General features: G+C 42.3%; 6 protein-coding genes and 1 non-coding gene across 18 annotated transcripts in view; 3 read left to right on the plus strand and 4 right to left on the minus strand.

Moving 5' to 3' along the window:
• mtrr (5-methyltetrahydrofolate-homocysteine methyltransferase reductase) overlaps nucleotides 1-1881 on the minus strand; it is a 28126-nt gene extending 26245 nt beyond the window's left edge. For 3 of the 8 annotated variants that reach the window (XM_029842419.1, XM_029842422.1, XM_011607811.2), the window contains exons 1-5: nucleotides 1393-1746; nucleotides 1129-1273; nucleotides 850-1003; nucleotides 632-779; nucleotides 69-525 (exon numbers count right to left, since the gene is read on the minus strand). In XM_029842419.1, the coding sequence (XP_029698279.1) occupies nucleotides 69-525; nucleotides 632-779; nucleotides 850-1003; nucleotides 1129-1273; nucleotides 1393-1463 (975 nt within the window). In that variant the 5' untranslated portion in view covers nucleotides 1464-1746. Of the gene's footprint in view, nucleotides 1-68; nucleotides 526-631; nucleotides 780-849; nucleotides 1004-1128; nucleotides 1274-1392; nucleotides 1749-1770 lie in introns of those variants that run through there. The other 5 variants (XM_029842423.1, XM_011607807.2, XM_011607808.2 and 2 more) reach the window with 4 other exon arrangements.
• Nucleotides 1882-2015: 134 nt separating this feature from the next.
• Nucleotides 2016-5441, plus strand: cct5 (chaperonin containing TCP1, subunit 5 (epsilon)). The gene is made up of 11 exons (XM_003967865.3): nucleotides 2016-2266; nucleotides 2632-2692; nucleotides 2772-2936; nucleotides 3252-3450; nucleotides 3608-3800; nucleotides 3920-4069; nucleotides 4156-4275; nucleotides 4415-4600; nucleotides 4673-4810; nucleotides 4894-5074; nucleotides 5163-5441. Exons 1-11 carry the CDS (start codon nucleotides 2162-2164, stop codon nucleotides 5288-5290), a joined length of 1626 nt encoding a protein of 541 aa, XP_003967914.1. The 5' UTR covers nucleotides 2016-2161; the 3' UTR covers nucleotides 5291-5441.
• A 39-nt stretch (nucleotides 5442-5480) lies between these two features.
• On the minus strand, nucleotides 5481-7762 carry cmbl (carboxymethylenebutenolidase homolog (Pseudomonas)). Its single transcript, XM_029843150.1, is given in 6 exon segments — nucleotides 5481-5643; nucleotides 5645-5840; nucleotides 5843-5901; nucleotides 5934-6092; nucleotides 6680-6939; nucleotides 7757-7762. Coding segments are annotated over 6 exon segments (843 nt in total).
• trnat-agu (transfer RNA threonine (anticodon AGU)) lies at nucleotides 7301-7374 on the minus strand. The gene has a single exon. It is a non-coding gene; the product is annotated as a tRNA-Thr (tRNA).
• marchf6 (E3 ubiquitin-protein ligase MARCH6) lies at nucleotides 7691-15594 on the plus strand. Of its 2 annotated transcripts, none has more exons than XM_011607804.2 (25): nucleotides 7691-8175; nucleotides 8618-8717; nucleotides 9506-9579; nucleotides 9782-9925; nucleotides 10125-10197; nucleotides 10277-10445; nucleotides 10578-10761; nucleotides 10982-11043; nucleotides 11121-11153; nucleotides 11235-11286; nucleotides 11363-11421; nucleotides 11503-11583; nucleotides 11721-11789; nucleotides 11875-11949; nucleotides 12703-12837; nucleotides 12930-13150; nucleotides 13257-13394; nucleotides 13477-13699; nucleotides 13796-13865; nucleotides 13967-14148; nucleotides 14262-14396; nucleotides 14486-14575; nucleotides 14651-14783; nucleotides 14874-15009; nucleotides 15125-15594. In XM_011607804.2, exons 1-25 carry the CDS (start codon nucleotides 8157-8159, stop codon nucleotides 15210-15212), a joined length of 2745 nt encoding a protein of 914 aa, XP_011606106.1. In that variant the 5' UTR covers nucleotides 7691-8156; the 3' UTR covers nucleotides 15213-15594. The 2 variants fall into 2 exon arrangements, with proteins under 2 accessions (XP_011606106.1, XP_003967913.1); XM_003967864.3 differs by having other exon boundaries at nucleotides 7693-8175; nucleotides 10575-10761.
• On the minus strand, nucleotides 15554-17250 carry LOC101069753 (arylamine N-acetyltransferase, pineal gland isozyme NAT-10-like). 2 transcript variants are annotated; one of them, XM_011607806.2, is made up of 2 exons: nucleotides 17131-17250; nucleotides 15554-16687 (listed from the first exon to the last, which is right to left on the minus strand). In XM_011607806.2, exon 2 carries the CDS (start codon nucleotides 16635-16637, stop codon nucleotides 15777-15779), a length of 861 nt encoding a protein of 286 aa, XP_011606108.1. In that variant the 5' UTR covers nucleotides 16638-16687; nucleotides 17131-17250; the 3' UTR covers nucleotides 15554-15776. The 2 variants fall into 2 exon arrangements, with proteins under 2 accessions (XP_011606108.1, XP_029698826.1); XM_029842966.1 differs by lacking the exon at nucleotides 17131-17250 and adding an exon at nucleotides 17039-17087.
• On the plus strand, nucleotides 16410-25048 carry zdhhc20b (zDHHC palmitoyltransferase 20b). 3 transcript variants are annotated; one of them, XM_029842962.1, is made up of 14 exons: nucleotides 16410-16532; nucleotides 18419-18445; nucleotides 18596-18690; nucleotides 18790-18910; nucleotides 18990-19059; nucleotides 19153-19185; nucleotides 19309-19429; nucleotides 19833-19868; nucleotides 20069-20201; nucleotides 20814-20940; nucleotides 21947-22036; nucleotides 22136-22248; nucleotides 22355-22400; nucleotides 22486-25048. In XM_029842962.1, exons 3-13 carry the CDS (start codon nucleotides 18631-18633, stop codon nucleotides 22393-22395), a joined length of 945 nt encoding a protein of 314 aa, XP_029698822.1. In that variant the 5' UTR covers nucleotides 16410-16532; nucleotides 18419-18445; nucleotides 18596-18630; the 3' UTR covers nucleotides 22396-22400; nucleotides 22486-25048. The 3 variants fall into 3 exon arrangements, with proteins under 3 accessions (XP_029698822.1, XP_029698821.1, XP_003967926.2); XM_029842961.1 differs by lacking the exon at nucleotides 16410-16532 and adding an exon at nucleotides 17473-17605; XM_003967877.3 differs by lacking the exons at nucleotides 16410-16532; nucleotides 19833-19868 and adding an exon at nucleotides 17473-17605.
• Nucleotides 25049-25168: the final 120 nt, after the last annotated feature.

A 25168-nucleotide genomic window follows, 5' to 3' on the forward strand; every position in this document is an offset into this window, starting at 1 on the left:
GAGAAGATACAGCTGTAAGATTTGAGGCAAAACATCCCAAAAACACCGACTTTATCAATTGTTCTCACATCTTCAGTGGTTTCCATCTCCTGGAGAGAGACACACAGGTAGGGAGGAGGCAGTGCAGGGATGTTAAGAGCAGATTGAGACAGTGGAGGCAGCGAGTGTGTCAGGGAGGCAACTCCAGCATCTGCACTGAGCGCACCATCAGTCCGGGATGACAACCCAATTCTCCTTGAAGAGGAATCTGGCCTGAGATCAGACCCAGCAGTCTGTGTAGTGGAAACTGAAGGAGAGGCCAAATTTGCTAATTTCTCCGACTGCCCAATTGACTTGCAGTTCTGGCAGTTAGCAATGCTTAATAGGTTTAGTTGCATGTCCGCAGTAGAAGGGTCAGGAGTTTCCTTTGAAGAATCGCGCACTTCTTCTTTCACACATTCAGTCTGTTTAGAAGTCATGTTTGATAGCTCTTCTTTGATTGCATTCCACAATCCCTTAATCCAGGGGTCCACAACCAACTCTAACCTGTTTTAACCCAGTTTCAATGTTAGCAACACATGCAAAATACATAAAAAAATGCAGCGTGTATGCTGAAATTTAAGGCTCATACAGTGTGTTTAGCACAACCTACCCTACACCGTCATCTGCATATCCACTCGCATAAAACTGGCTGGCACCGAGTTCCCGTAAACGTCTGTCAATGGCCTTCCCACAGTTGCAAAAATTTGCATAATTTGTGTCTCCTAAGCCTATGGCCAACAAGGACAACAGCTGAAAACCTCCAAAGAATGGAGCTGTTAAAATTTTAATCACTGTTGTTTTACAAAAGAGTAACTTTAGATCATTTACCTAAAAGTGCATAGGAAATGTGTTTATAGTGGTCACTGGAAAGGGTTTTCTTCTTGATGTTCCTTACAAATTTGAGAGCATTGTCTGGAGGTTCCCCATCCCCCGTAGTAGACACGATGAAAACAACTGGAGCAGTCTCTGTTTCTAAGTTGTACTGGAAAAACATATGAATTAAGTATAAATGAAAAAAACAATACTTGAATAATTCACTACAAATCTCTTTTACTAGTGCCTTTGTGTACTGGAATGTAGACGTGCCAAAATTATCTCAATAGTTACCTTTTCATTGTTCTCCAAACAACTAAGTTCTGCAAAGAGCCCGTGCGTCTCTGCCTCCTCAGCAACCCCTTCTGCTATGGCCTGGGCTTGACCTTTCTGTGAGCCGTACAGGAGCACGAACCGAGGCTTCATTTCACTGGGCATACTGGTGGGGCAAACGAGAATATAATTGCAGATTTAAACATTTCGTTTAGTAAGCAGTTGCAGTAAGTCATTGGAACCACGACCAATGTTACGGACAAATTACAAAAGAATCCTGCTTACCTGCACAATGCATGGGGTAACAAGTAAATATTAGACTGCAACAGAGAAGCCCTGACGGACCTAAATGCCATACGATGCCATATCCGGAAGTTGCGTCACTTTTAACGTTAAGTCGCTACCAAACTGCACGTGGATTTTAGCATATTAATCAATTTGCTTAAGATTTCACCGCCATAGGATGACGAACTGTCTTTAGATATATATACATAGAAATAGCTGGTAAATATAAAGAGACAACCATGACATTACGAATTAGACAGGTTATCAACATGTAACTCACAAAAGAGCTATCTTGTCGAGCTAGCATACAGTGTTCCTTCTCAAATATTAATTCTTATGATATAATCAAACCTAAAGAGAATAAAGGTAAATATTTACCTCTTGAAAACTGTAAACTCACTCCACCCAATCTGTCGGAGAATTTACTGGTGTTCCCGCGAGATCCGACGTGATCGGAAGATACCATTACTCTTAAAATTTATAGTTAAATATACTCGAAAAATACTTCATACAAATATCTACTATATTACTATAACATTCCTTCCGAGTAATCCAGAACCCTGAAGTGTATTTTGCGATTTTAAATTAAAATGCCTATAAATGATTGACTAGACAATCTTAACAGTACATGGTTCTGCCTTCCCCGCCCGTGGAGCCTTCCAGAAGTCGCCGGCGAATCTGTGTGACTTGCGGCAAAGCCACATTCAGGGTTTTCCATCGCTAAATTCATCTTTCTGACCGATTTAGATCTACTAACGCATCAGTGAAGATGTCCGCTTTAGGGACGCTTGCGTTTGACGAGTACGGGAGGCCTTTCATCATCATTAAAGACCAAGACAAAAAGACACGGCTATCGGGAATTGACGCCTTGAAGGTACAATGAGCTAACAAGCATGTGACGCTGGATAGCAAAGTGTATATTTCGTTCTTTTTTACGTGCAACTGGAGACACCGAGGTTTATTAAAGAAACTGACGCACGTGTAGTTATTTCGTAAACTCTAGTTTGTGCTCTAAAAAGATTGTGGTGTCAGTAGCACATTATTGTGAGTTGATTACTCATGCTAACATTGCGGCCCATGTGCTTTCATTGAGCTAGTGGGTGTTGCTTGATGTCCGTTATGGTCTGCGCCAGTAGTTGTGTTTTTATTTTTTTAAGGATGGTAGCTTTACTTTGTCTTTGACATGTGGTATTCAACACAATAAAGTATTATATAGTTTAAAATGTGTCTAATTCGCAGTCCCATATTATGGCAGCAAAGGCAGTTGCCTCAACCCTCAAAACATCTTTGGGACCAAATGGTGAGTAACGGTCAGTTGTGTGAGGTCGTGAGGCAAAATCCTCTGTTTCAATTTGGTTTTATTTTTTTGTTTTAAACAGGTCTTGACAAGATAATGGTCGACAAGGATGGAGAGGTTACTGTCACCAATGATGGAGCTACCATTCTCAGCATGATGGATGTGGACCACCAGATTGCCAAACTGATGGTGGAGCTGTCAAAGTCCCAGGATGATGAGATTGGTGATGGAACAACTGGAGTAGTGGGTATGGATGCATTTTTTTGGTTTTTATTTATTTATTTTATTATTCTCTCACATGATTATTTTTCAAATATTATTCCCCCTTGGTAGATGAGATGAGACTTTAACAATGTTATCAACATATCATTTGTAAAGACAGCATATTTTAGTTCTAGAACATTAATCCAGGTATGCTATTTTCATTTTTTTCTGTGTTTTTATTGAAGACTGTTCAAGGTCACTGAAGACAAATTTTAAGGCAATACTTTGAAAATAAAATGCCAAAAATGTCAAATTATAGATTTTTCTGTAATATGTCCAATTTTACTCTTTTTAACAGTGCTTGCTGGAGCTCTGCTTGAGCAGGCTGAACAGTTGTTGGATCGTGGAATCCACCCAATTAGGATCTCAGATGGTTATGACCAGGCTGCACGCATTGCTATTGAGCAGCTTGACAAAATTGCAGAAACATTACCCTGTGATCCCAACAACACCGAACCACTCATTGAGACTGCCATGACAACACTGGGGTCAAAAATGTGAGTGTAAATTTTGCTATTACTGTACTACACTAGAGTTCCATTTGGTGTTTAATACAGATTGTGTTTCTGTTCCACTTTCATGTTATTGCAGGTAATTTGCAAAACTTTCACTGTAAATTGTTTGGTTAACATTCATTGTTTTTTGTCTTTCAAGTATTAACCGGTGCCACAGGCAGATGGCAGAGATCGCAGTCAACGCCATCCTTACCGTGGCTGACATGGAAAGAAAAGATGTGGACTTTGAGCTCATTAAGATGGAGGGCAAAGTGGGAGGCAAATTAGAAGACACACAGCTCATCAAAGGAGTCATAGTCGATAAAGAATTCAGTCACCCGCAGATGCCAAAGGTACAAACATAAATATATCACCTTTTTATATTTATTACATTGATGAGTTGGAACCAGCAAATGGTGTTGAGGTTGGTGTGTGGTGACAAGTGTTTTTGTTTTTTTTCATGGCCACTCAGGTCCTGAAAGATGTTAAAATTGCCATCCTCACCTGCCCGTTTGAGCCCCCTAAGCCCAAGACCAAGCATAAGTTGGATGTCACCTCTGTGGAGGACTACAAAGCGCTTCAGAAATATGAGAAAGAGAAGTTTGAGGAGATGATCCACCAGGTTGGTACACAAAACGGTGAAGATGGTTCCAACCTATCTTTACCCAGACAAAGCACAGCGTTGTGGTTGTTTCCTGTATGTCTTAGGTCAAAAGCAATGGGGCTAACTTGGCCATCTGTCAATGGGGCTTTGATGATGAAGCAAACCACCTACTGCTGCAGAATGAGCTACCAGCTATACGCTGGGTCGGAGGACCTGAGATCGAGGTGAGAGACATTAAGAATGCTTTTATGTTTTGCAATATCAGTCACATTCTGATAGGTTGTTCACATACAATATCTTTGCATTTAGTGGAGTGAAGTTTGTGAGATGTCTTTATTGCATTTTTGTTTTCTCCCTCTGCAGTTGATTGCCATAGCTACAGGAGGTAGAATCGTGCCCAGGTTCTGTGAGTTGACACCTGAAAAGCTTGGCTTAGCTGGACTGGTAAAGGAGATCTCCTTTGGTACCACAAAGGACCGCATGTTGGTCATCCAAGAGTGTAAAAACACCAGGGCTGTAACCATTTTTATTCGTGGAGGCAACAAAATGGTATGCGCAAATGTTAATATTCACTATTATGGTAAGCCATTACTCTAGGTTCACTGTACACACTATTTTTAGATTGTTGAAGAGGCAAAGCGAGCCCTCCATGATGCACTCTGTGTGATCCGTAACTTGGTCAAAGACAACCGTGTTGTATATGGTGGAGGGGCTTCAGAGATTGCCTGTGCCCTTGCTGTCAATGAGGCTGCAGATAAGGTGAGATCCAACTTGCAGTTCAGCATGTTGTTTTTCTTGGTGATCTAGCCCATCTTTATCTGTAGGTTTTTGTTTGTTTTTAGTGTCCAACATTGGAACAGTATGCCATGAGGTCCTTTGCCGATGCTCTAGAGGTGATCCCAATGGCACTGGCTGAGAACAGCGGTCTGAACCCAATTCAAACCATGACAGAGGTCAGAGCCAGGCAGGTCAAAGAGTCCAACTTTTTCCTTGGCATCGACTGTCTTCACAAGAACTCAAGTGGTAAGTAATTCACCTCAACATTAACACCACATATTAAACTCAAAGGAAATCCACGTGATATTAAGAGGCTGTTGTTTCGTTCTTACAGACATGAAACAGCAGCATGTTGTGGAGACTCTGATCGGCAAAAAGCAGCAAATTTTGCTCGCCACTCAAGTAGTCAAGATGATCCTAAAGATCGATGACATCCGAAACCCAGGAGAAAGTGAGGACTAAAGGCCCACTGGTACGCTTAAAGTTTAACTGAGCTGTTTTCCAGATTCCAAGGCACTTCCTCCAAACTGTGGTGCAGGTTGCTATTTATCATTTCATGTATTGACACTGTTGAGTGAAAGTCACCATTAAAACATCGACAAGTTGAAATTTTCCAAAGTTTGTAGATCTTTTTATTGTTTTGCACTTTTATTTACGTGTACTTATTGAGTCAGTGGGGCATGTCTGTCTTGGCCTCCTCGATCTGGGGTTTGCCTGCTGGGTTGATGTCCTCTGTCTTGCGATGAGCAAACCCATGTGGTTGAACAGGGAATAGCCTCACTTGATATTTCATTTTGGATTTGCCTTCTACCGAACTGCTCCAAAGGAATATAATCATCATTTTCAGCAAAGATAAACAAGACTGGGATCTTGAGCTTATGTCTGTCCTCTCTTTCACGGAGAATTCCTGCGTGGCAACACGAAAATCATAAAATCTCAATCGATCCTGCAGACATTATACTAATAATCATAGAAACATAGAATGACACTCCAGGATTGACCTCTCGGTAATAAGGGCAATGTAATGTGTTGCAATCAATCACCAGCAGAAACTCCACACTGCTTCTACTCCTCTGCAGACATGAGACATAAATCAGTCTTAAACACGCCTTTTGTGACATTTAGATGCACAGAATTCAGACAATACAGGGTTTTTACCGGTATGTCTGTTGGCTTTCTGTTTTTTAGCCACTCTTGAAATGTCAATCAGTCATTGGATGGCTTCCATGGCTCCTCTCCAACATAGAAGTCTGGACAAATGGCACTGCACACAGCAGAATATTGGCATCGCTTTAATAAAAATATTTTTATGTAATTGGTTATTAGCATTTGATTTAATGAAGAAATGGGCCCTTACCATTTTCACCCTTTGTTCCAAAAAAGTAAAATGAACCACATTAGTTTATGCAATTTGTCCTTTGACCTGAACATTGAAACTTTAATATACGGCTGTTGCCGAACCCGAAGTTCTGGGATCAACTCCGAAACAACTGCCAGAAGCGATGCATTTAGCTAATGTGAGCTGCTACTTTATTTATTCCAAAAACCAGCATCCCCTGAAGCCATGAATGATATATTCGTACTCTGGGCAATTAAAAAAATATACATATAATTAACTTGATTGCTCTGGAAAAACAAAAGTAAAGCTTCGATTTGTCCGTCTCAATTGTAACAAACATTGCCATCCTACTCCATAATATGCCTGTCACCAGTGGTATATCTGCCAATAAACACTCCCATGCAGCACAGACTGCAAATTACCGTAATGACTTTCTTTAAAGGTGAAAGAATTGTCAGGGAAAATGAAGTGCAGTACTTGATGGAGTACACTTTGCTGTTCCCTCTGCATACATGTATCTGTTGGCAGCCAGAAGATCAGCCATTTATCTGGTGATGTCTTGGATGACGATGATAGTCTTGTCAGATGGTGAGGTTGGTTTCACTAAATAAGCTTGGATGTGCTCCACCTGGACCTCCTGACCGTAGTCCATCCGGTCACCAATGTCACAAGGGCACAGCATGGCTTTGTTAGCTATCTGCAGAAACAGGGCAAAGCAGTTTTTGACGTTTTCAAAGGAACTCTCGCAAAATTCATCGACAGCACAAGAAGACTTTGTTCAACACCATATCACAAGGTCAATATTCAAGAAGTAACTTCCTGTTGTGGCCCTCAAAAGTAAAAGCTTCAATGATTTAAATTTAATCCAACTAAACACGCTGAAGTGGATAAAATATTTGATAGCCAATAAAAGAAATGGTAAAGCTAAAGTCTGCATTGTAATTTCAATGATTCCACACTTCCAATAAAAAAAAAACGTAGTTAAAAATTTTCAGTCACCATTACAGTGCACTGCTAATCACAATTGCCAAACCCGGAATAATATTAAATATTAACGAGGTACCAGAGCTTTTGGATAAATGGGGTGAATCAAGTCAATCTGCATAGAATCAGTAGATGTCGACGCAAACAAAAGGCACCGCTGGGATTCGAACCCAGGATCTCCTGTTTACTAGACAGGCGCTTTAACCAACTAAGCCACGGCGCCGATGAAGTGCACGTAAAATATATCGAAAATGATCGCCTCACCGGCTTCCTTGATGAATAATCAATTCCCAGTTTATGTTGGTTTTATTATTAAAATAGGGAAATAATTATAATTATTTTGATACACCGTAGGAAATGGTTCTCTTTTTCTTCGAGCGATGTCTACGCTTATATTTTCTATTACGAAGTATGGCCACTTGGTGTCGCTGTCAGTGCGTCATATTCGCTGAGAGAAAGCTCAGTTAATAGTATCAGCAGCGTTTATAAACTTCACCCTGATGTGAGGATTTTTTTTCAGACCGTGCACTGAAATATGTATGGTTAGAGATATTTGTACTTTGTAATTGTAGACCTTTACGCTCCGATATTAAAGTATTTTTTGCAGCCATCTCGCGTAAAGCATAAACTACTGCCGTAAAGCACTGTTTTGACGTCCTTATTGTAGTGACAGCAATTGTGACGTTAGCCGTGGTAGGTGCTAGAATAGCAGTTTGTCCCAGGTTTAATCTGTCATTTCAGCAATCCAGATCGTGTGTATTCCTGCACATTTGAAATACAGCCTGGTATTTGGCGGTGAGCACAAAGTGAATCTAAAAAGATACGGTGGAGCAAGTACTGGTGTTGAGTTTGTGAGGAAACCATTTTATGATTGTCAATACATTTGGGATATAACCGTGCGCTAGCATAATTGGGCTAGCTTAGCACAGTGACGGTCCGTGGATGGATTCTTTGTAGTTACGACGTATTCCTGGGAGAAACAGTGACTGCTCCTCGGTGAACAATATGGATACTGCTGAAGAAGGTGAGTATATATAGTGGGCGTTTGACGTACTTATTTAGTAGTGGAGTTAGCCTATGTGTATAGCTAGAACCAAGCCTACTACTGAGCTGGCCTACTAGTGGGCAATTGAGCAGAATAGGACCTCAATATCATATCAGCCCAGCCATTATTCTGTTTCGTGTTCGTAAATATGGCAAATGCCTGCTTCGTGTTGTTATAATTCCGGAGAGTCTACACAGGCGAGCTAAACGGAATTTCTTGGAACATATAGAGAGCTAGAAATGGTGTGTTTGTGTTTAAATATTTACATATGCTCTGTGAAAGTTTGCCTTTTTAATGTCCCTGCCTCTGAATTCCTGCTTGCATCTATTAAAGCACAGCACATCTAATGTCTCTGAGCATTGTTCTTCTCTAAATGATGCCCATGATATAACTTGTGATATAAGTGTGTTTGTACCTGCAGCTGATATTTGCCGTGTGTGTCGGTCTGAGGGGACCCCAGATAAACCTTTGTACCACCCATGTGTCTGCACTGGAAGTATTAAATATATCCACCAGGAATGGTAAGTGTCTTTCTGCAATGTCTACTTTAACCCCTCACATTAAAAACATATCATAATTAAAATGTTCATTATGGTGTGTTGGGCCCTGTTTTGGCTCTATTTAATTCTGTTACATGTATGGAATCAGCTGATTTAATGCCACGCTTACATCATGCAATTGTAAATCCCAGGGTCTGTTGGAGGTCACAACTGTATGAAAGTTGTGTTATAATGACCAGCAAGCACAAATCAGCTTATTGGTAACTGATATGATCATTAATTCTAGCTAGTAGTGACCAAATAAGTGTGTAATATCACTGAATCAGTGTTGACCCATAGTCTGTGTCTGTGTCTGTGTCTGTGTCTGTGTGTGTGTGTGTGTGTGTGTGTGTGTGTGTGTGTGTGTGTGTGTGTGTTGGATCCTGAATTCTGAGCCCCACATGCCCAATTTTCACAGACTCTTCTTGATGGGAATGTTCAGCCTCAGTGTTCTTTAAACAATTACTCAACAGTGTTACACAGTGTTACACTCCAAACACAATTTCACCTAAAGTCATGCCACCAGCACATTATATTTATTTGCCCCCAAAAACTGGAAACTGATAAAATGTACTCAGATTTATTTTTTTTTAATTTAGGTTATTCATGCTTATAAACATCCATTTTGGTTTAATGCTTTTATTATATTTTCCTCTAAGCTGCCGACCACTAGGAGGCGCACTGCATTTTCTAGAAAGGTGTACAACAAAAAGAATACACTGTTAAGTTGTTAAATTTGTACTTTTGACCTTTGGAACCTTGCTTTGCAGTTTGGTCCAGTGGCTGAAACACAGCAGAAAGGAGTATTGTGAATTATGCAAGCACAGATTTGCTTTCACACCAAGTGAGTACTTGTGACACAGATGGGTCATCCACTTTGATATAACAGACTCAATAATCTCAACAGCTTGCGGGACTGTATGAGTTTTCTTCAAAATGAGATTTCAGTATAATCATTTGCAAATTTTTTCAAGATAATTAGTTTTGTTGAAGCATTAAAAATGTAAGAACATGCCTTCAGCTAGCTATTCCTCTGTCTTGTTCAGTATACTCCCCGGACATGCCCTCACGTCTGCCCATCCAGGACATTTGTGCTGGCCTGCTGACCAGTGTGGGAACAGCCATCCGCTATTGGTTCCATTACACACTGGTGGCCTTCGCATGGCTCGGGGTGGTTCCTCTCACAGCATGTAAGTACCAATGTTGATGCTCAAGAATTATTACAGGAGATGATGACTTCTTGAATTATGTGAAGATGATATTATCAATATTTGAATCACTTGAGGTGTTAAGATTAACGCCCAATTCTCATATGTTGATGTGAGAACCTTTAAAGTGTGATATTTGTAGAAATTTTTTTTTAGATATTTTTGGTTAATTTGTTGACAGGTCGTATCTACAAGTGTCTGTTTACTGGCTCTGTGAGCTCACTCTTGACACTGCCACTGGACATGCTCTCCACGTGAGTGGGAACACAGTATTCCAGCAGTATTCCAAAGCTCTTTTGTTCAGTATTGATTGTGATTTCTGTGCATTTGCAGAGAGAATCTCCTTGCAGATTGCCTGCAGGGCTGCTTTGTGGTCACATGCACCTTGTGTGCATTTATCAGCCTGGTGTGGCTGAGAGAACAGATAGTTCACGGTGGAGCGCCTCAGTGGTTGGAGCAGCATCAGCCACCACCACAAAATGCAGCTGGTCAAGCTAATGAGGTACATTTCTAGCTAAAATATGGCCAGAGAATTATTTGATTCTGCTATAACCCACACATCACATCAACCATTGTCATTCATTAATCACCATCACTCTCCTCTCCTGTCATTTTTTTAAATATTTAAAAGCAGGCTGCAGGCCAAGGAGTTGCTCATGAGCCCCCTGCAGCCCAGCCAGCCCCACCTGATCCACCAGCTCAGAATGAAGCAGAGCCTGAACCACCCGACGTGCCCCCAGACCAGGGTGATGATCCTGATCTTGAAGAAGAGGAGGGAGCCGCAGCCGAAGATGCAGACGCCAACAATGGCGCACAAGGTCGGTTTAAAATAACAGATATTTGGGAGAATGTTTTAATGATTATTGCTGTAGAGGTTTACTGCAGTTAAATTAATATAGCATAATATATTGCTCTGTGCTTCCAGGCAAACCGTTTTCTTGAATAATATTAACTTTGCTATTGTTGGTGATAAAAGTCAGTAGAAATGCTGCAGGTACACTTTAGAGTTGCTGATTTTTGTGAATGTCATTGCTGCAGATGACATGAATTGGAATGCTTTAGAGTGGGACAGAGCAGCAGAGGAGCTCACATGGGAAAGGGTAACTTTGCCCGACCAAACCTGCACATTTTAAATACTTAAAACTTGCATACATTAAAACGTCTCCATTCATTTCAGATGCTTGGTCTGGATGGATCACTAGTATTTTTGGTAAATTTCTTTCTGTTTTGTAATTTTCCATTTAACCACGGTTACTTTGTGTTTGTACTCATATGTTGTTTTATTTTGTAGGAACACGTTTTTTGGGTTGTATCTCTCAACACACTCTTCATTCTGGTCTTTGGTCAGTAGAAACTGCTTAAATAATTTGTTCGTAAAATGAGAGCTACCGGATAACTATTTTTCTTTCCTTGATTTAGCATTTTGCCCCTACCATATTGGACACTTCTCCGTTGTAGGTCTCGGTTTTGAAGAATATGTAAGAAGCTGCTTTTTCTCAAGATTGTATGTTTTTCCTGATGGCTCATTTTCTGAGCTACAATGTTCTTCTTCTCTTCAGGTGCAGGCCTCCCATTTTGAGGGATTGATCACAACCATAGTCGGCTACATCCTGTTGGCCATGACTCTTATCCTGTGTCACGTATCCTTGTCTATGACCACGAGTCCTTTACACTCCCCCGACAGATAAAATCAGATGCTATCACACATTCAACACATTCTGTTTTGTAAATATTTGTTTAGTCTGTGAGCATCGCTGATCCTTAATGGCCATCATAGGGATTAGCCGCTCTTGTCAGGTTCCAGCGCTCACGGCGGCTCCTGGGAGTCTGCTACATTGTTGTCAAGGTAATCCCATAAAATCAATGCCCTCGTCGCTCGAGGAAGTATTGACATTTTTATATAAGGTCACCCACCCCTTCTTCTATTGCAGGTGTCTCTGCTTGTTGTGGTGGAGATTGGTGTTTTTCCACTTATCTGTGGCTGGTGGCTCGACATCTGCTCTTTAGTAAGATTCTGTTCTTCTCCTCTTTATATTATACTGCTTATTAAAGTTTTGAAATAAGAAGGTGGGTTCACTTATCCCTTATCATTGGCTGATATATTTACAGTGCTATATTTGGAGAGACACATGCCTGTCAGAACTGGTGTGTGTATTTTCTCCCAGCTGCAAAGGTTTCCTCGGGCTAAGCTTTCTTTGGACCTTTCAGTGAAGGCTCATAAGTTGTTGAAGCCAGTTAAAAGGAGAGAGGCATGTATCAGCCATTTCTGTGGTGTATAACAGACTTGTGTTGTACAACGACTCAAGGATATGTTTTCAGAAGTGTTCTAACTCAGCTAGACTATCCTAACCAACTGGATTAGTTAGAATATTTCTCTTGTGGCTCTCATTCTCAATACTGGTTTTATCTGTGTGCACAAGCGCCTCAAACCAGTCATCTCCCACCCACCCCCCCCCCCCATCTAATTATCTACATATATTCAGTTTTCTATTTATGTAACTAATTCTGTTATTTTTAAATGTAGCAGATATTTGCACATATGCCATCATTCACTGACTTCTTGCTGGCTTTAGCTTCTCTTTGTTCCTTGGAAATTCCCCTATAAAAACACTTTTAAAAAAAAAAAAAAGAGTTTAGCTTTGCAAACATCAGTGATGCAGTTTTAATTGATGGAGCCAAGTTTGTGTTTGACTTGGAACAGTGAGTAAACCCATTAAAATGGTGTTATTATGTGACCTTTAACTGTCTGTGCTTTGCAGGAGATGTTCGATGCCTCCCTGAAAGACAGAGAGCTGAGCTTTAAATCTGCCCCTGGTACCACCATGTTCCTACACTGGCTTGTGGGAATGGTCTATGTCTTCTATTTTGCTTCTTTTATCCTCTTACTGAGAGAGGTGGGATTCTAAAACAATTATTTTATTTTTTTTTACATTGGTTCCTTTTTCCTCCTGTAAAATGTGACTGAAAATACTCTTTTCCTTGTCAGGTGTTGAGGCCAGGAGTGCTGTGGTTTCTGAGAAACCTCAACGATCCAGATTTCAACCCGGTGCAGGAGATGATCCACCTGCCCATCTACAGACACCTGCGGAGGTTCATCCTTTCGGTGGTGGTGTTCGGCTCTATCGTGCTGCTCATGCTCTGGCTGCCCATCAGGCTCATCAAACTACTGCTGCCCACCTTCCTGCCATACAATGTCATGCTCTACAGGTAACGAGCACAGCCTAAGCCCTGACTACATATCCTGTCCTGTTTTGGGTGTGTTTTGGTTTCTGGGAGAGCTCTCCTTCACCCAGTTCGTTACTCTGCCCTTCAGTGATGCTCCAGTCAGTGAGCTGTCTTTGGAGCTCTTATTGCTCCAGGTTGTGCTGCCAGCTCTACTGGAACAAGGGCACACTCGCCAATGGCTCAAAGGCCTGGTCCGGGCCTGGACAGTCAGTGCTGGGTATTTATTGTAAGTCTGTTTGTGTTAATATATTTTCATACTAATTTTGCAGATTTTCATTCTTCAAACAAACTTATCTTAACTCCTGCAGAGACCTGCACTCCTACCTGCTTGGGGAGCAGGAGGACAATGACCCCAACCAACCTGTGAACAACAACAACAATAACAACGCTCCTCCTGCTCATCATAACAACCACAACAACCCTGCACCGGCTGTTGGCGAGGGCCTGCACGCAGCCCATCAGGCCATCCTGCAGCAAGGAGGACCAGTGGGATTTCAGCCCTACCACAGACCCCTGCGCTTCCCTTTCAGGGTGAGAGAATCCTGTACCATGTAGCATGTATCATAACATTGCGAGTCTTAAAGTTAAGCTGGGGCTTAATAAAATATGTCTTCCCTGTCGTCCCAGATTGTACTACTCATTGCATTTTTGTGCATCACGTTGCTGGTGGCCAGCCTGGTGTGTCTAACTTTACCAGGTGATGACTTGAATACAGCCCCAAGTCAAACAATAACTCAAAATCATATCTGATTTGTGGTCTGATGACTTTGACCTAAGGATTGTTACAAATCTTTCTAGTCTTCACTGGGCGCTGGCTGATGTCCTTCTGGACAGGAAGTTCTAAAATCCACGAGCTGTACACAGCAGCGTGTGGACTGTATGTCTGCTGGCTGTCCATCCGTGGAGTCACTGTGTTGCTGGCCTGGATGCCACAAGGGCGCACAGTCATTGTCCACAAAGTCCAGGAGTGGACGCTGATGGTAGGTTTCTGTAAGCAGGCACAAAAAACATAATGAATTCTTTACTCTGGATCTTGTAATATTAAAAAAACAAACTAATATACACATAATTGTACTGGTTGCTGTTTGTACAGATTCTGAAGACCCTGGTTGTAGCTCTGTTGGTTGCTGGAGTCATTCCACTGCTGCTGGGCCTGCTGTTTGAGCTGGTCATTGTGGCCCCACTCAGGGTGCCCCTGGACCAGACACCCCTCTTCTACCCTTGGCAGGTACTGCTCATTGTCTCTCAGGTGCGCACTGCGTTTTATTTGAACATGTATGCTGTGTTAATATATTTTTACTAATCTGGCACCTACAGGATTGGGCTCTCGGAGTACTCCACGCCAAAATCATTGCCGCCATCACCTTGATGGGCCCTCAGTGGTGGCTGAAGACTGTTATTGAGCAGGTGGGTGTTATCGGCGTGATCTTGCAGTGCCACAATTGTTTTTTATGATGTAAAAACTGTAAAAATTATCTTCAGGTGTACGCAAACGGGATTCGAAATATCGACCTCCAGTTTATCATCCGCAAATTAGCAGCTCCGGTCATCTCGGTGCTGCTGCTGGCCTTGTGTGTGCCGTACGTGATTGCTGCTGGTGTGGTGCCTGCCGTAGGTGGGTTACACCGAGTATCCATGAATCATGGTGACGTCAGAGATGCGGATGCAAATGAGACGTTTGCTGAAAACCTTTTCATTTTTGTAGGAGTAACCCCAGAGATGGAGATCCTAATGCAGAGGAGAATCTACCCCTTCCTCTTGATGGTGGTCCTACTCATCGGCATTCTTTCCTTTCAGATTCGACAGTTTAAACGCCTTTATGAACACATTAAGAATGATAAGTGAGTATAAATTTGCCTAATTGTAATAATCTAAATATTATGAATATATAACTCATGTTGCAATTACTTTAAGACAAAAAATCAAAAGCTGATAAAGTGAGGTTTCTCTCCACAGATATCTGGTAGGACAGAGACTTGTCAACTACGAACGGAAATCAGGGAGGACAAGCTCAGTTCCGCCCTCCGACCCAGTTGCGGAGTAGATTTGTGTCCCCTGCTGTCACATTATGTGCTTTTCTTCTCTTTTTTTAGCTCGGTCCACGGTCCTCTCAATCTAATTTAGATGGACAATGTTTAATTTCTTGCATTTCATTTTACGCCCATCAAATGTGGAATGGGGATTATCTATTAAATCCACACTTTGAGATGGCCTCAGAGAAATGGAGCAGGACTGTAGACTTATACACGCCCGTATCGTCGGTCACGCCTCGCTTTGTAAACTGCCGCCTGGTAATTGTACATGTGTAAATACTCTGAATGCAGACTTTGTCTTATGAAAAAAAAAAAAAAAAAAACGCGGATTAATGGAATGACTGCTGTACATCTTAAAAGTGTATAATTTATTAAATCAAATTGTCAAATTTCCTTTCTGACTGTTGCATTTTCTATAGATGTCGGGTAAATATATCTTCAAACACACCATAGAAAAACTCTACACCCATATTCAATCCTGGATCATAAAATTAGTTTTAGATACAAATCAGAGGTTTTTTTTCTTGCAGCCAGTCAACAGAATATACTCCCAGGGACCTTTTAGGAAAGGCTGCTCAGTAAAAGACTTCAGGGGGTGTGATTCCCTCATCCTTTACTATGAGAGGAGATTTGAGGACAATTCCAAATGTCTCTACTAGTATTCCAGGAACTTCTTCGTCTTTGAGCTCTCGGGTTGTTATTTCCACCTCTCCGACTGGGCCATCTGGGAATTTGGTGGTTGTCAGTCTTCGGCCGATGTATGACACTTTTGAGTTTGACTTGAACAACATGCAGAGAGACTTGCAAAAGAAGAGGGAACATGGTGAAGTCTGGTGGTACTGGCACATTTGAAAAAAATCCTGGAAACACCGAGGTTCTAGTGTGAACTTGTAGATCTCGACCCAGTCTCCGTCTGTGCCCCTGTTTTCCTCCTGCTGCCACTCCAAAAAGGTCATCCCATCGGTGCTCCTCAGCCGATAAACCCTGTGGCCCTTCTCTTGAAGGTCCCCCGTATCCAAACTTAGAGGGGTCGGGAAGACTGGAACTCCGAAACCTACGTCACACAGCCAGCGTTTCCCGTCTATAACGACCATGAGGATCATGTGATCAAAAGGTGGCCCGTAAAAACCCGTCATCCTGCTCTTGACCTGGGACGAGAGCACGGTCACCTGGAAGCCCAGCTGGCGGAGTAGCCATGAGAAGAGCCCGTTGACTTCATAGCAGAACCCGCCTCGGTTCTGGTTGACGATCTTCTCGTACAGGACCGGAAGGTCCAGGTGGACGCGTCCGCCGCTGTGTATAGTCAGGTTCTCAAAGGGCACCGAGTGCAGGTGAGAGCTGTGCAGCGACCCGAGAACTTCCAAGGTCGGCTCGGTCGGACCAGAGAATCCGATGCGCGTCAGATACTTCTGGACATTCATGTTAACCTGAGACATTTGTTCCAATATCGCTCTTTTCCGCTGAATGTTGACAGTCGCAATGGTCCCTGTGGAGTGATCAAAGTTCAAAAGATCAAAGTTAGCGCATACCGGTGGGTAAATGTAAACGATTGGTTTGGACCGTCACCCTCCACTCGCACATAAAGTAATAGGGCTCATGAAATCGGTGGCAATAAGGCGTGGCTTTTTCTTAAAACTTAGCCTGAATATGGTAATCTTTGTGTCAGGCATAAGGCAGTTTTGCTGAATGAAAAGAGCAGCTTTCATGTCCATGATGCATCCTTCATATCATTACCGTGCATGTTGTTATACCTTTCGGAAACCAAGTTTCCAAACTGCAATAATATCTACCCTACAATCTGTCCCATATATGTGTACGTTCGGTCCTACCAATTTACCACGGAGTTGTAGATATATGATCCTCCATTTCATAAAAATGTCTGGCGTTTCTACGCAATATTAAAAGAAAATACCAAATGGTGTGTCTTACAAAAGTAAAAGCTGCTGTACTTCTGTTAAGAGTTAAACTTCCACGTGTGGTTTAGTATCACTACATTCTCTGTTCATAAACCTACATTCCTTTGCAATAAAGCTTTATTGACATCTTTGATTACAAAACGTATATTATAAAACAATATCTTTTAGATACAGTATACTAATACTCCCTAGAACATCTTAAGCTAGTTAGAAATGCATTGTCATAGCAGCAATGTTTTCCTTAGGTATATGTATATTTGTATACATGTTAAAATGTTGAGAATGGGATTTTTCTCTCCAAACTCGCCTCGCGCTTCCGTGGTAGGGTCACGTGACGCCACGCTCAGACACTCCCAGTCGAATGAGAAAGATGGCGCCCATCCATGTCCTGAGATGCTGTCAGCGGGGTTTAGCATGGATACCTGTCATTTTTATCGCCCTGGTGGTCTGCTGGTCGTATTATGCTTACGTGGTGGAGCTTTGTATATGTAAGTCGACGCTGTCCGTCGGTCTGTGTCTACTTTAAAGCGCCGAACCGCTGCTGTTTTCATCGAGCCGACCACACAAACATCCAGCTGCTGCTCCGCCGGCCAGCAGGAAGTGATGGGACTGCGGCTCAACAATGGTGCTGGCCAGTCTGTCGCTCCTAATTCAGCACCAACTCTATATCTGTTAGCTGCCTTTCTTCACAGCCGTTGCGTTTATCCACCTACATGATGTGAATAATCCACAACTTTTACGCTGATATCCCGTTTAGCTGATTGGGATGTGTCCTGAAAATGATAAAGAACAACGGTATTTGATCACCAGGTCCTATTCACCTACAGGCGATTAGACCAGGTCCTATTCACCTACAGGCGATTAGCCTTGAAAAATGCCGATTTTTACAAGATATAAATGAGCGAACCCGTCGTTGCATTATAACTGCTCTTGTCTGATTCGTAAAATACGAACGATGGCAGTCAAGCTTCATTTTTCCAACTACTTTTATTAGTCTTTGGAAATGAACTTTAAAGAATGTATCGATAGGTATGGCAAGTTATCGTTTGGTTTTGCAATTAGACAATCAAGATGTGACTGAAAAGTGGATTCACTTTCAGGGGGGTTTGCAGCAGCAGATCTGTTGACACATCTGTCCTCAGTTGCTGCTTTGTTGTAGGATTTGCTGCCTTAAATGAAAAGTGGCTTTGTCGAGGTCGAAATCAAAGACCAGTTGACAAATATTCCATTCTGGGCTCTTCAGAATTGCTGTTGATTCTATTGATTTTGTTATCCTGTCTGTGTTTTCTGCTCTTTCACAGTTACCATACAAAGTATAGGAGAGCAGGGTAAGTTCTGCATTAATGGAATTTTCATTGACACGTGACCAAAAACTTTGCTTAGAGTGGTTTAAAAGAGTGAAAATAATGTGTGATGAACCAGCATTGCAGATAATTGATGTTTTTCACCCTGTCACTTTGTGTCACGCTTCTCTACAGTTGTGTACCTGTTCTTCTTTCATCTCTCTTTCATCATGTTTGTGTGGTCTTACTGGAAGACCATCTTTACCAAACCTTCAAACCCTTCCAAAGAGGTACAGGTCCATCAAAATTGAATACTTCCACTGCATGTCTGCACATTTCTGTTGAGAATAATTGATGATTACTTAAAAACTGCCTTCTCCCACCTCCAGTTTTGCCTGCCAAAGGCTGAAAAAGAGCGCTATGAAAAGGAAGAGAGGCCAGAATCCCAGCAAGATATCCTCTGGAGAGCTGCGAGCAATCTGCCTCTCTACACCCGCACAGGAGCAGGAGGTACCTTCAGTCACAGCCATGTCCAAATGTTCTGTTTTTAAAGTTGTCTCCTAACCACAAACGTGACTTGTCGCTCCAGCGATCCGTTACTGTGATCGCTGTCAGGTTATCAAGCCTGACCGATGTCATCACTGCTCCGCCTGCGACATGTAAGGCATATTTATTTCATTTGGACGTGGCACAATTCTCACCATTTACAAAACTTTAAAAAATATATATAATTCTTCTATCCTGTGCGGTAGGTGTGTGCTGAAGATGGATCACCATTGCCCCTGGTATGTCACCTGCACATATTACATCATTATTACATTACATGTATTACATTACATGTTTTTGCACCTGATTGGTGCAATTGTGGTGAAGATCTCTACCTCATAAGTGTAATTGTGCATCTACAGGGTGAACAACTGTGTGGGGTTCTCCAATTACAAGTTTTTCATCCTCTTCCTGGCTTACTCTTTGGTGTACTGTTTGTTCATAGCAGCCACCGTGTTGCAGTATTTCATCAAATTCTGGACAGTGAGTAGCGATGTGCGTTTTGGCTAGTACCAAATGATGCAGGAGCTGCAGATTGCACACATGTTACAGTAGCACATCCTGTGGAGTGTGTTGTGCATGGTGCTGACCTCTCCTCTTGTTTTCTCAGTCTTCCCATCCTCCACCCTCTGACCTCCCTCATTTCCCCCCTCTGTTATCCGCATTCATGCACACTAGGTCTTTGTTCCCTGAGCTCTTCCTATCACTGTCACACCACTCGGGCAATGGCTTTCTTTAACTTTCAACTTTCATATCATTCTTATTGTTCTGACCACCAAATTCCACCTTTGCTAAATGTCTCCCTGCTAACTTTGAATCGCTTCCACCTTACCTAAATGTTCTCTCCAACCTTTGCTAACCGGTCTTGTTTCTGTTTGTATGAAAGCTTTGCCGGAGGAAATCGGCAGAGAACTGTCCGAAGGTAACCCACCTGTCCTCCAAAGCCTTTAGTGAAGTGCTGACTCACCATCTTGGTTTCAATATTGTTCTCACAACGAACCAAAATTCTCTCTCACGCTCTCTCTCTGCCTCTGCCTTTCTTCCCATTTCACTGTCTTTCTGTAACAATCGTTAGCTTAGATTTGTCGTTGATTCCTCTTCTCTCCTTCTTACCTCCCCCAGAACGAGTTGCCAGATACTCACGCCAAATTCCACGTCTTGTTCCTTTTCTTTGTGGCAGCCATGTTCTGCATCAGTATTCTGTCCCTCTTTAGCTACCACCTGTGGCTGGTTGGGAAGAACAGGTCCACTATAGGTAAGAAAGAGGCTTGGATTTAGTTTAGATTCAGTTACAGTTAAACTGGAAGAATAGTGTTGCTCTCTGGCTGTGTTGTGTAATTTAAAGGTAGTTCATGTCTTATTTTTGTGTTCCTTTAGTCAGTCATATGTTGGACATTTATATTGTCAAACCTTTTTTGTTAATTGAGTTCCAGTGTGAGAAATGAGCATAGATAGTGTTTCAGTGCTTCATGTCATGTCTCCTTCACCTATAATACCACTCAGAATCCCAGCAGCAGCATAAAAAGTCATCATCCCAGTAATAATGGCTTTCTTTGATCAGATGGTGTTTGCCTCATAAATTGATAGTGAAAGGAGATTAAAGATTTTATCCAGTCTCTGGAAGTCTTGGAGTTACCATATTTTTTCTCCTTGGGAAGTGATACATTAGCCATAAATTGGGTTGTGACTGATGACAAACTTGCCATTTTAGAATCGTGGTCACAGTTGTAGGAGATTGCTATCACTGAATTTGGTTTTAGTTTTGATGGTAAGAAAAGGGAATCTTGTGAATGGACAGAGTCAGGCGGTATATATTTATAATGTTCATTGTTTAATGTACCTGTTGTTTGATGGTCTTCCTTTGTAGAAGCCTTCAGGGCACCGGTCTTTCGAACTGGCTCCGATAAAAACGGCTTCTCTCTGGGTTTTAAGAAGAATATCGTGCAAGTCTTTGGAGACCAGAAGAAGTACTGGTTGCTGCCTGTTTTCACCAGGTAACAGAAAAACAGACAAAAGCCTTCCATCTTTGGGAGTACTAGACAGTTAAAATAGTAGATCTTTTAAATGCCATCACCTTTTTAGAAATCACACTTGTTTGATCTCAAACTGTCTCTCAGACATTTCACATGGATGCAAGAGTACCACCTCCATCGTAACCCTGGTAACACTGAGCTCATGGTTTTCCCAATCAACCAATCTATTCATCACAACATTGATATCAAAATTGGCACCCGTCTCTTGCTCCTACTAAGGCTGTACAAAATCTTGGAGTCACGATTAATAATCACCTGACTTTTAATGATCATGTGGCCTCAGCCTCCTGGTCGAGCTGCTTTGCCTTATTTAACACTAAAAAGATCAGACTGTTCCTGTCCCAGCATGCCCCCCAGCTGCTGGTACAAGCCATGATGTTCCCCTGCATTGACTACAGCAATGCCTTTCTATCGGGTGTGTCTGTGTGGGGGAAGCCACATCAGATGGTCCAGAATGCAGCAGCGCATCTGGGAATCCACAAACTGTGGAGCATCACCCCACTGCTGGTCGAGCTTCACTGACTACCTGGCGCTGCCCACATTAAGTTCTCGTCACTTTTGCTGACCTACAGAGCACCATCTGAACCTGCTCCCTCTTACTTGGAGCCCACGCTTCCCCTCATCCGCTGCGTTCTTCACATCGACGGCATCTGGCAAAGCCATCTGTTCAGGCTCGGCAATCCAGACTGTTCTCTCTTGAAGACGGCTCTTCCAAGAGCACCACTGTTTATCTTTCTTCTCCCCTTTCTACTCACCTTGCCTCTCCTTCCCTCCTGTTTATGTCCCTCTTCACTCCCTTTCCATAGCTCTGCATTGGTAGTTACACTTGTTCTAGGTGGTTTAGAACTGTAAGCTAGTATTTTATTCACATTGGTCTTGATTGCGCGGTGACTTCATTGTGTCTCTCTGTAAGTCGCTTTGGACAGAAGTGTCTGCTAAAGGATTAAAATAAAAATGTTTCCTGCAGTCAGGGTGATGGCCTATCGTTCCCTGCCCGACTGGTCAACACCGATGTAGAGCAGCCAACAGTAACCCTGCAACCAGAGGCCAATAAAAGGTGATCAATTGTGATACTAGCTGATACAAGGATTCATGTTTTCTAAAATGGTTGTGGACATCTAATTCATTTTGCTCATTTTGTTGAGCACCTCTTCAGTGCCACTGACATCTCCACAAGCCCCCTCAGCGAGTCACAGAATCGCCTCCTGAACAACGAGGTCGATGCAAACAACATCGGAGGGCATGTGGAAAATCAAACCCTCAAATCTGGTGAGCGCGACCACCGCTGAACCCCTTCAAAACCAAATTAAAAGGTTGGCGTTTTTCTGTTGGGCACATGTCAGCTTTAACTGTTGGTTTTTCTTTTTCATCACAGCTGAAAGTGAAACCATAATCTACTTTGACAAAGAGTCCTAAAAGTGGTAAGCACTGTTGTAATGAACCAATTTATTACATTCTAAGTACCAACCAGTCTGAGTTTGTCTCTTCTTTGTTCCCCATCCACAGGAGAGACTTCTCACCCATCTATACGATGCCTTAAGCTTTTGCTTTTGTCCTGACCGCAAAGACCCTTTCAGCATAGTCACAGAAACGCTTTAGACTTCTCTATCACGCTGCAATGTTACATTTTCTGCAGACGCTGGTTCCTTTAATAGATTTTCTTACAGCCACTAAATTATATCTGGACAGAGTCTCAATGGAGGGGTCCAGGTGTCTTTAGCAAAGTTCTCCCCAAACTTCTTGTTTGATCTCCGAAACCTGCTTCAAAGCATTTTGGAACTAGCCAGATCAGGTTGTTTTGTTTTGATTATCTCCCCCTGGTGGATTTTAAAGGCAGGTACACACAAACCCCCAGTGATAGATCCCTTTTGTCTCAGTGCATTTTATACTCATAAATTTGGAGTGTGTTAGATGGATGATCCTCCCGCCATGAGTTGGACTGTCTTACAGCGGACCGAATAGCACGGTTCAATCAAACTGGGCCAACGCAACGCAACAGTAGCTGTGGTTTTTGGTGGCGAGTTTTGTTACCAGAGCACAAGATGGCACATTTTGCACTTTGTATCTCCCCGGTGTCCAGCGAAGAGTGTGTGCCGCTTTTCTTGTGTCATCGTGTCCAAAAATCATCGTGGTTACAACTGTAGTTGGAATTCTGGTGTATAGTGTGTGTGTTCATGAATGGATTTAGCATTTGTCATTGCTGTCTTTTTTTTTAATTGACAGAACTGGAACTGAAATAATCGCATTGTTCGTGTCAAAACATGCTGCTTCTGAAGAGACGGTTCCACACGAGCCATTTATTTTGCACAGAGCAGCGTGCCACTGCTTGTTTTTATAGTCATATAGCAGTTTTTAGCATTCTTCATCCTCAATGCCAAATAAGGGCTGTAGAGTCAGAAGCTCTGACCTTTGACCGTGAAGTGTTTACAGCATTCTAGCTTTATCCTCACTACAAATATCACTATAACCAAATCATTATTTTTTACCTGTTTTGTTTTATACAAGGCCCTGCTGCCCCTGCTGCCTGTGGGAGGCCACTCTGTCCTTGCAAAACCAATGCTCACCTATAGGTGATGCCAGTTTTCTCTAAGGCTCAGGGCTCCTTTCACATCCTTCTGAGTTTTAGATGCAGCTTTCTCTTCGACCTTTCTGGCTTCTTTGTGTTCTTATTGCGTGGATTGTGAAAGTGACTCAAACCTGTGTGACCACAGCTTCCGCCTGTATCGTCTGCTCCTGCTTTCGCGGCGTGACATAGAACGTGTAAATGGGCGCAGAAAAGAAAAATAAGACTTTATGGCTTATACACATCACAACTTCTGTGGTTGTTTCTCCAAGTCAGCCAAATCTGGTGTGTTTAGGAAGGCGATCTAACCTAGCGAGGGATTTTGTTGATTATATGCAATTTCCACATCATTCAAGTTTACAGGTGTTTATATCGTGGTGAGTTTTCGGTGGTGCCTGTTCTCTCCTCTGCCTGTCCTCCTCCCCCTTCTCCTTTCTCTCTACACAGCCAGCCATCAGCAGGAGGGTCCCCCTACATGAGCCTGGTCCTGCTCAAGGTTTCTTCCTGTTAAAGGGGAGTTTTTCCTTGCCACTGTTGCTTGTTGGGGGTCAGGCCCTGGGATTCTGTAAAGCACCTAGAAACAATTTTGATTGTTTCTAGGTAACAGACTCTAGGTAACATAAAGATTGATTGATTGATTGATTGATTGATTGGTGTTGTGCTACATGTCCTGCTGGTCTTTCATTGTGGGTGTGGTCAGGGTTGTGCTGGATGTTGTACATGCAGCATGCATTTGTGATGGAGTATTAAGCACAGCACTGCTGGCAGTCTTGTTGACCTTTTGGCTGGATTGAAGGCCTCACAAGACCATGTCAGTCCAGCAGATTAAGTGATGTGGTGGCGTATTTGCTAAAAGTGTGAGTCTGTCTGCAGGAAGCAGGCTTGGTTTTGAACTTTTGGACCTGTTGTTTTGTTATTTTAAAAAATGGCCTGTAATCTCTCTTTATGTTGTCTTTCATTATTTAATGGTGTGACATGGGTGTTGTTTTTGTTCCTTGGTGTCGTCATCGTGGGAGAACTGCATCTACGCCGCCATGACATATCGTTGAGCTAATCCTCGGAAGCATGGCACTTAACTCTCGAAGAACGGTTTTTCCACGGCGGGATTATGACGAGCCAACAGAAATCGGGGTTCTTTCAACGACCGCTAGGTGCTTCACGTTATAAATCAGCTTTACTCTGGTTTGTTTTAACCTTTTAAATGAAGCCATAAGATCTCCTGTGAATACGAACGAACAGCGTAAAATCGTCAGTTTCTTTTCTGGAGACCGACGACAACATCTGTATTCACATCGCAGATGTAGCATATCCGAAATCGCTTCTTTTGTCGCAACTTTTTCATTTGTGACTATGTATTAAGTGTGTAAATATATATTGATAATGTACAAAAAGGCTACATATATTTTTCTTGTTGGATTAATTTTACTGTTCCTATTTTGTGAATGAAGTACTTAGCTGATTTCAAATAACGTGAAAATTATAATAAATGTTTTTTTAAACCTCTCATCAGTGATTTAACTGAGTCCCAACAGTGCACGGTTAGCGTAGCGACTGAGTGGGAGCTGTCGCCGAGTTTTTGCTGTGTTTAAACGTCTCCGCACGTGTTTCGGAAACCAGACTCTCACC

Source organism: Takifugu rubripes, chromosome 10, assembly GCF_901000725.2.
Source record: "Takifugu rubripes chromosome 10, fTakRub1.2, whole genome shotgun sequence".
Taxonomy (NCBI): Eukaryota; Metazoa; Chordata; class Actinopteri; order Tetraodontiformes; family Tetraodontidae; genus Takifugu; species Takifugu rubripes.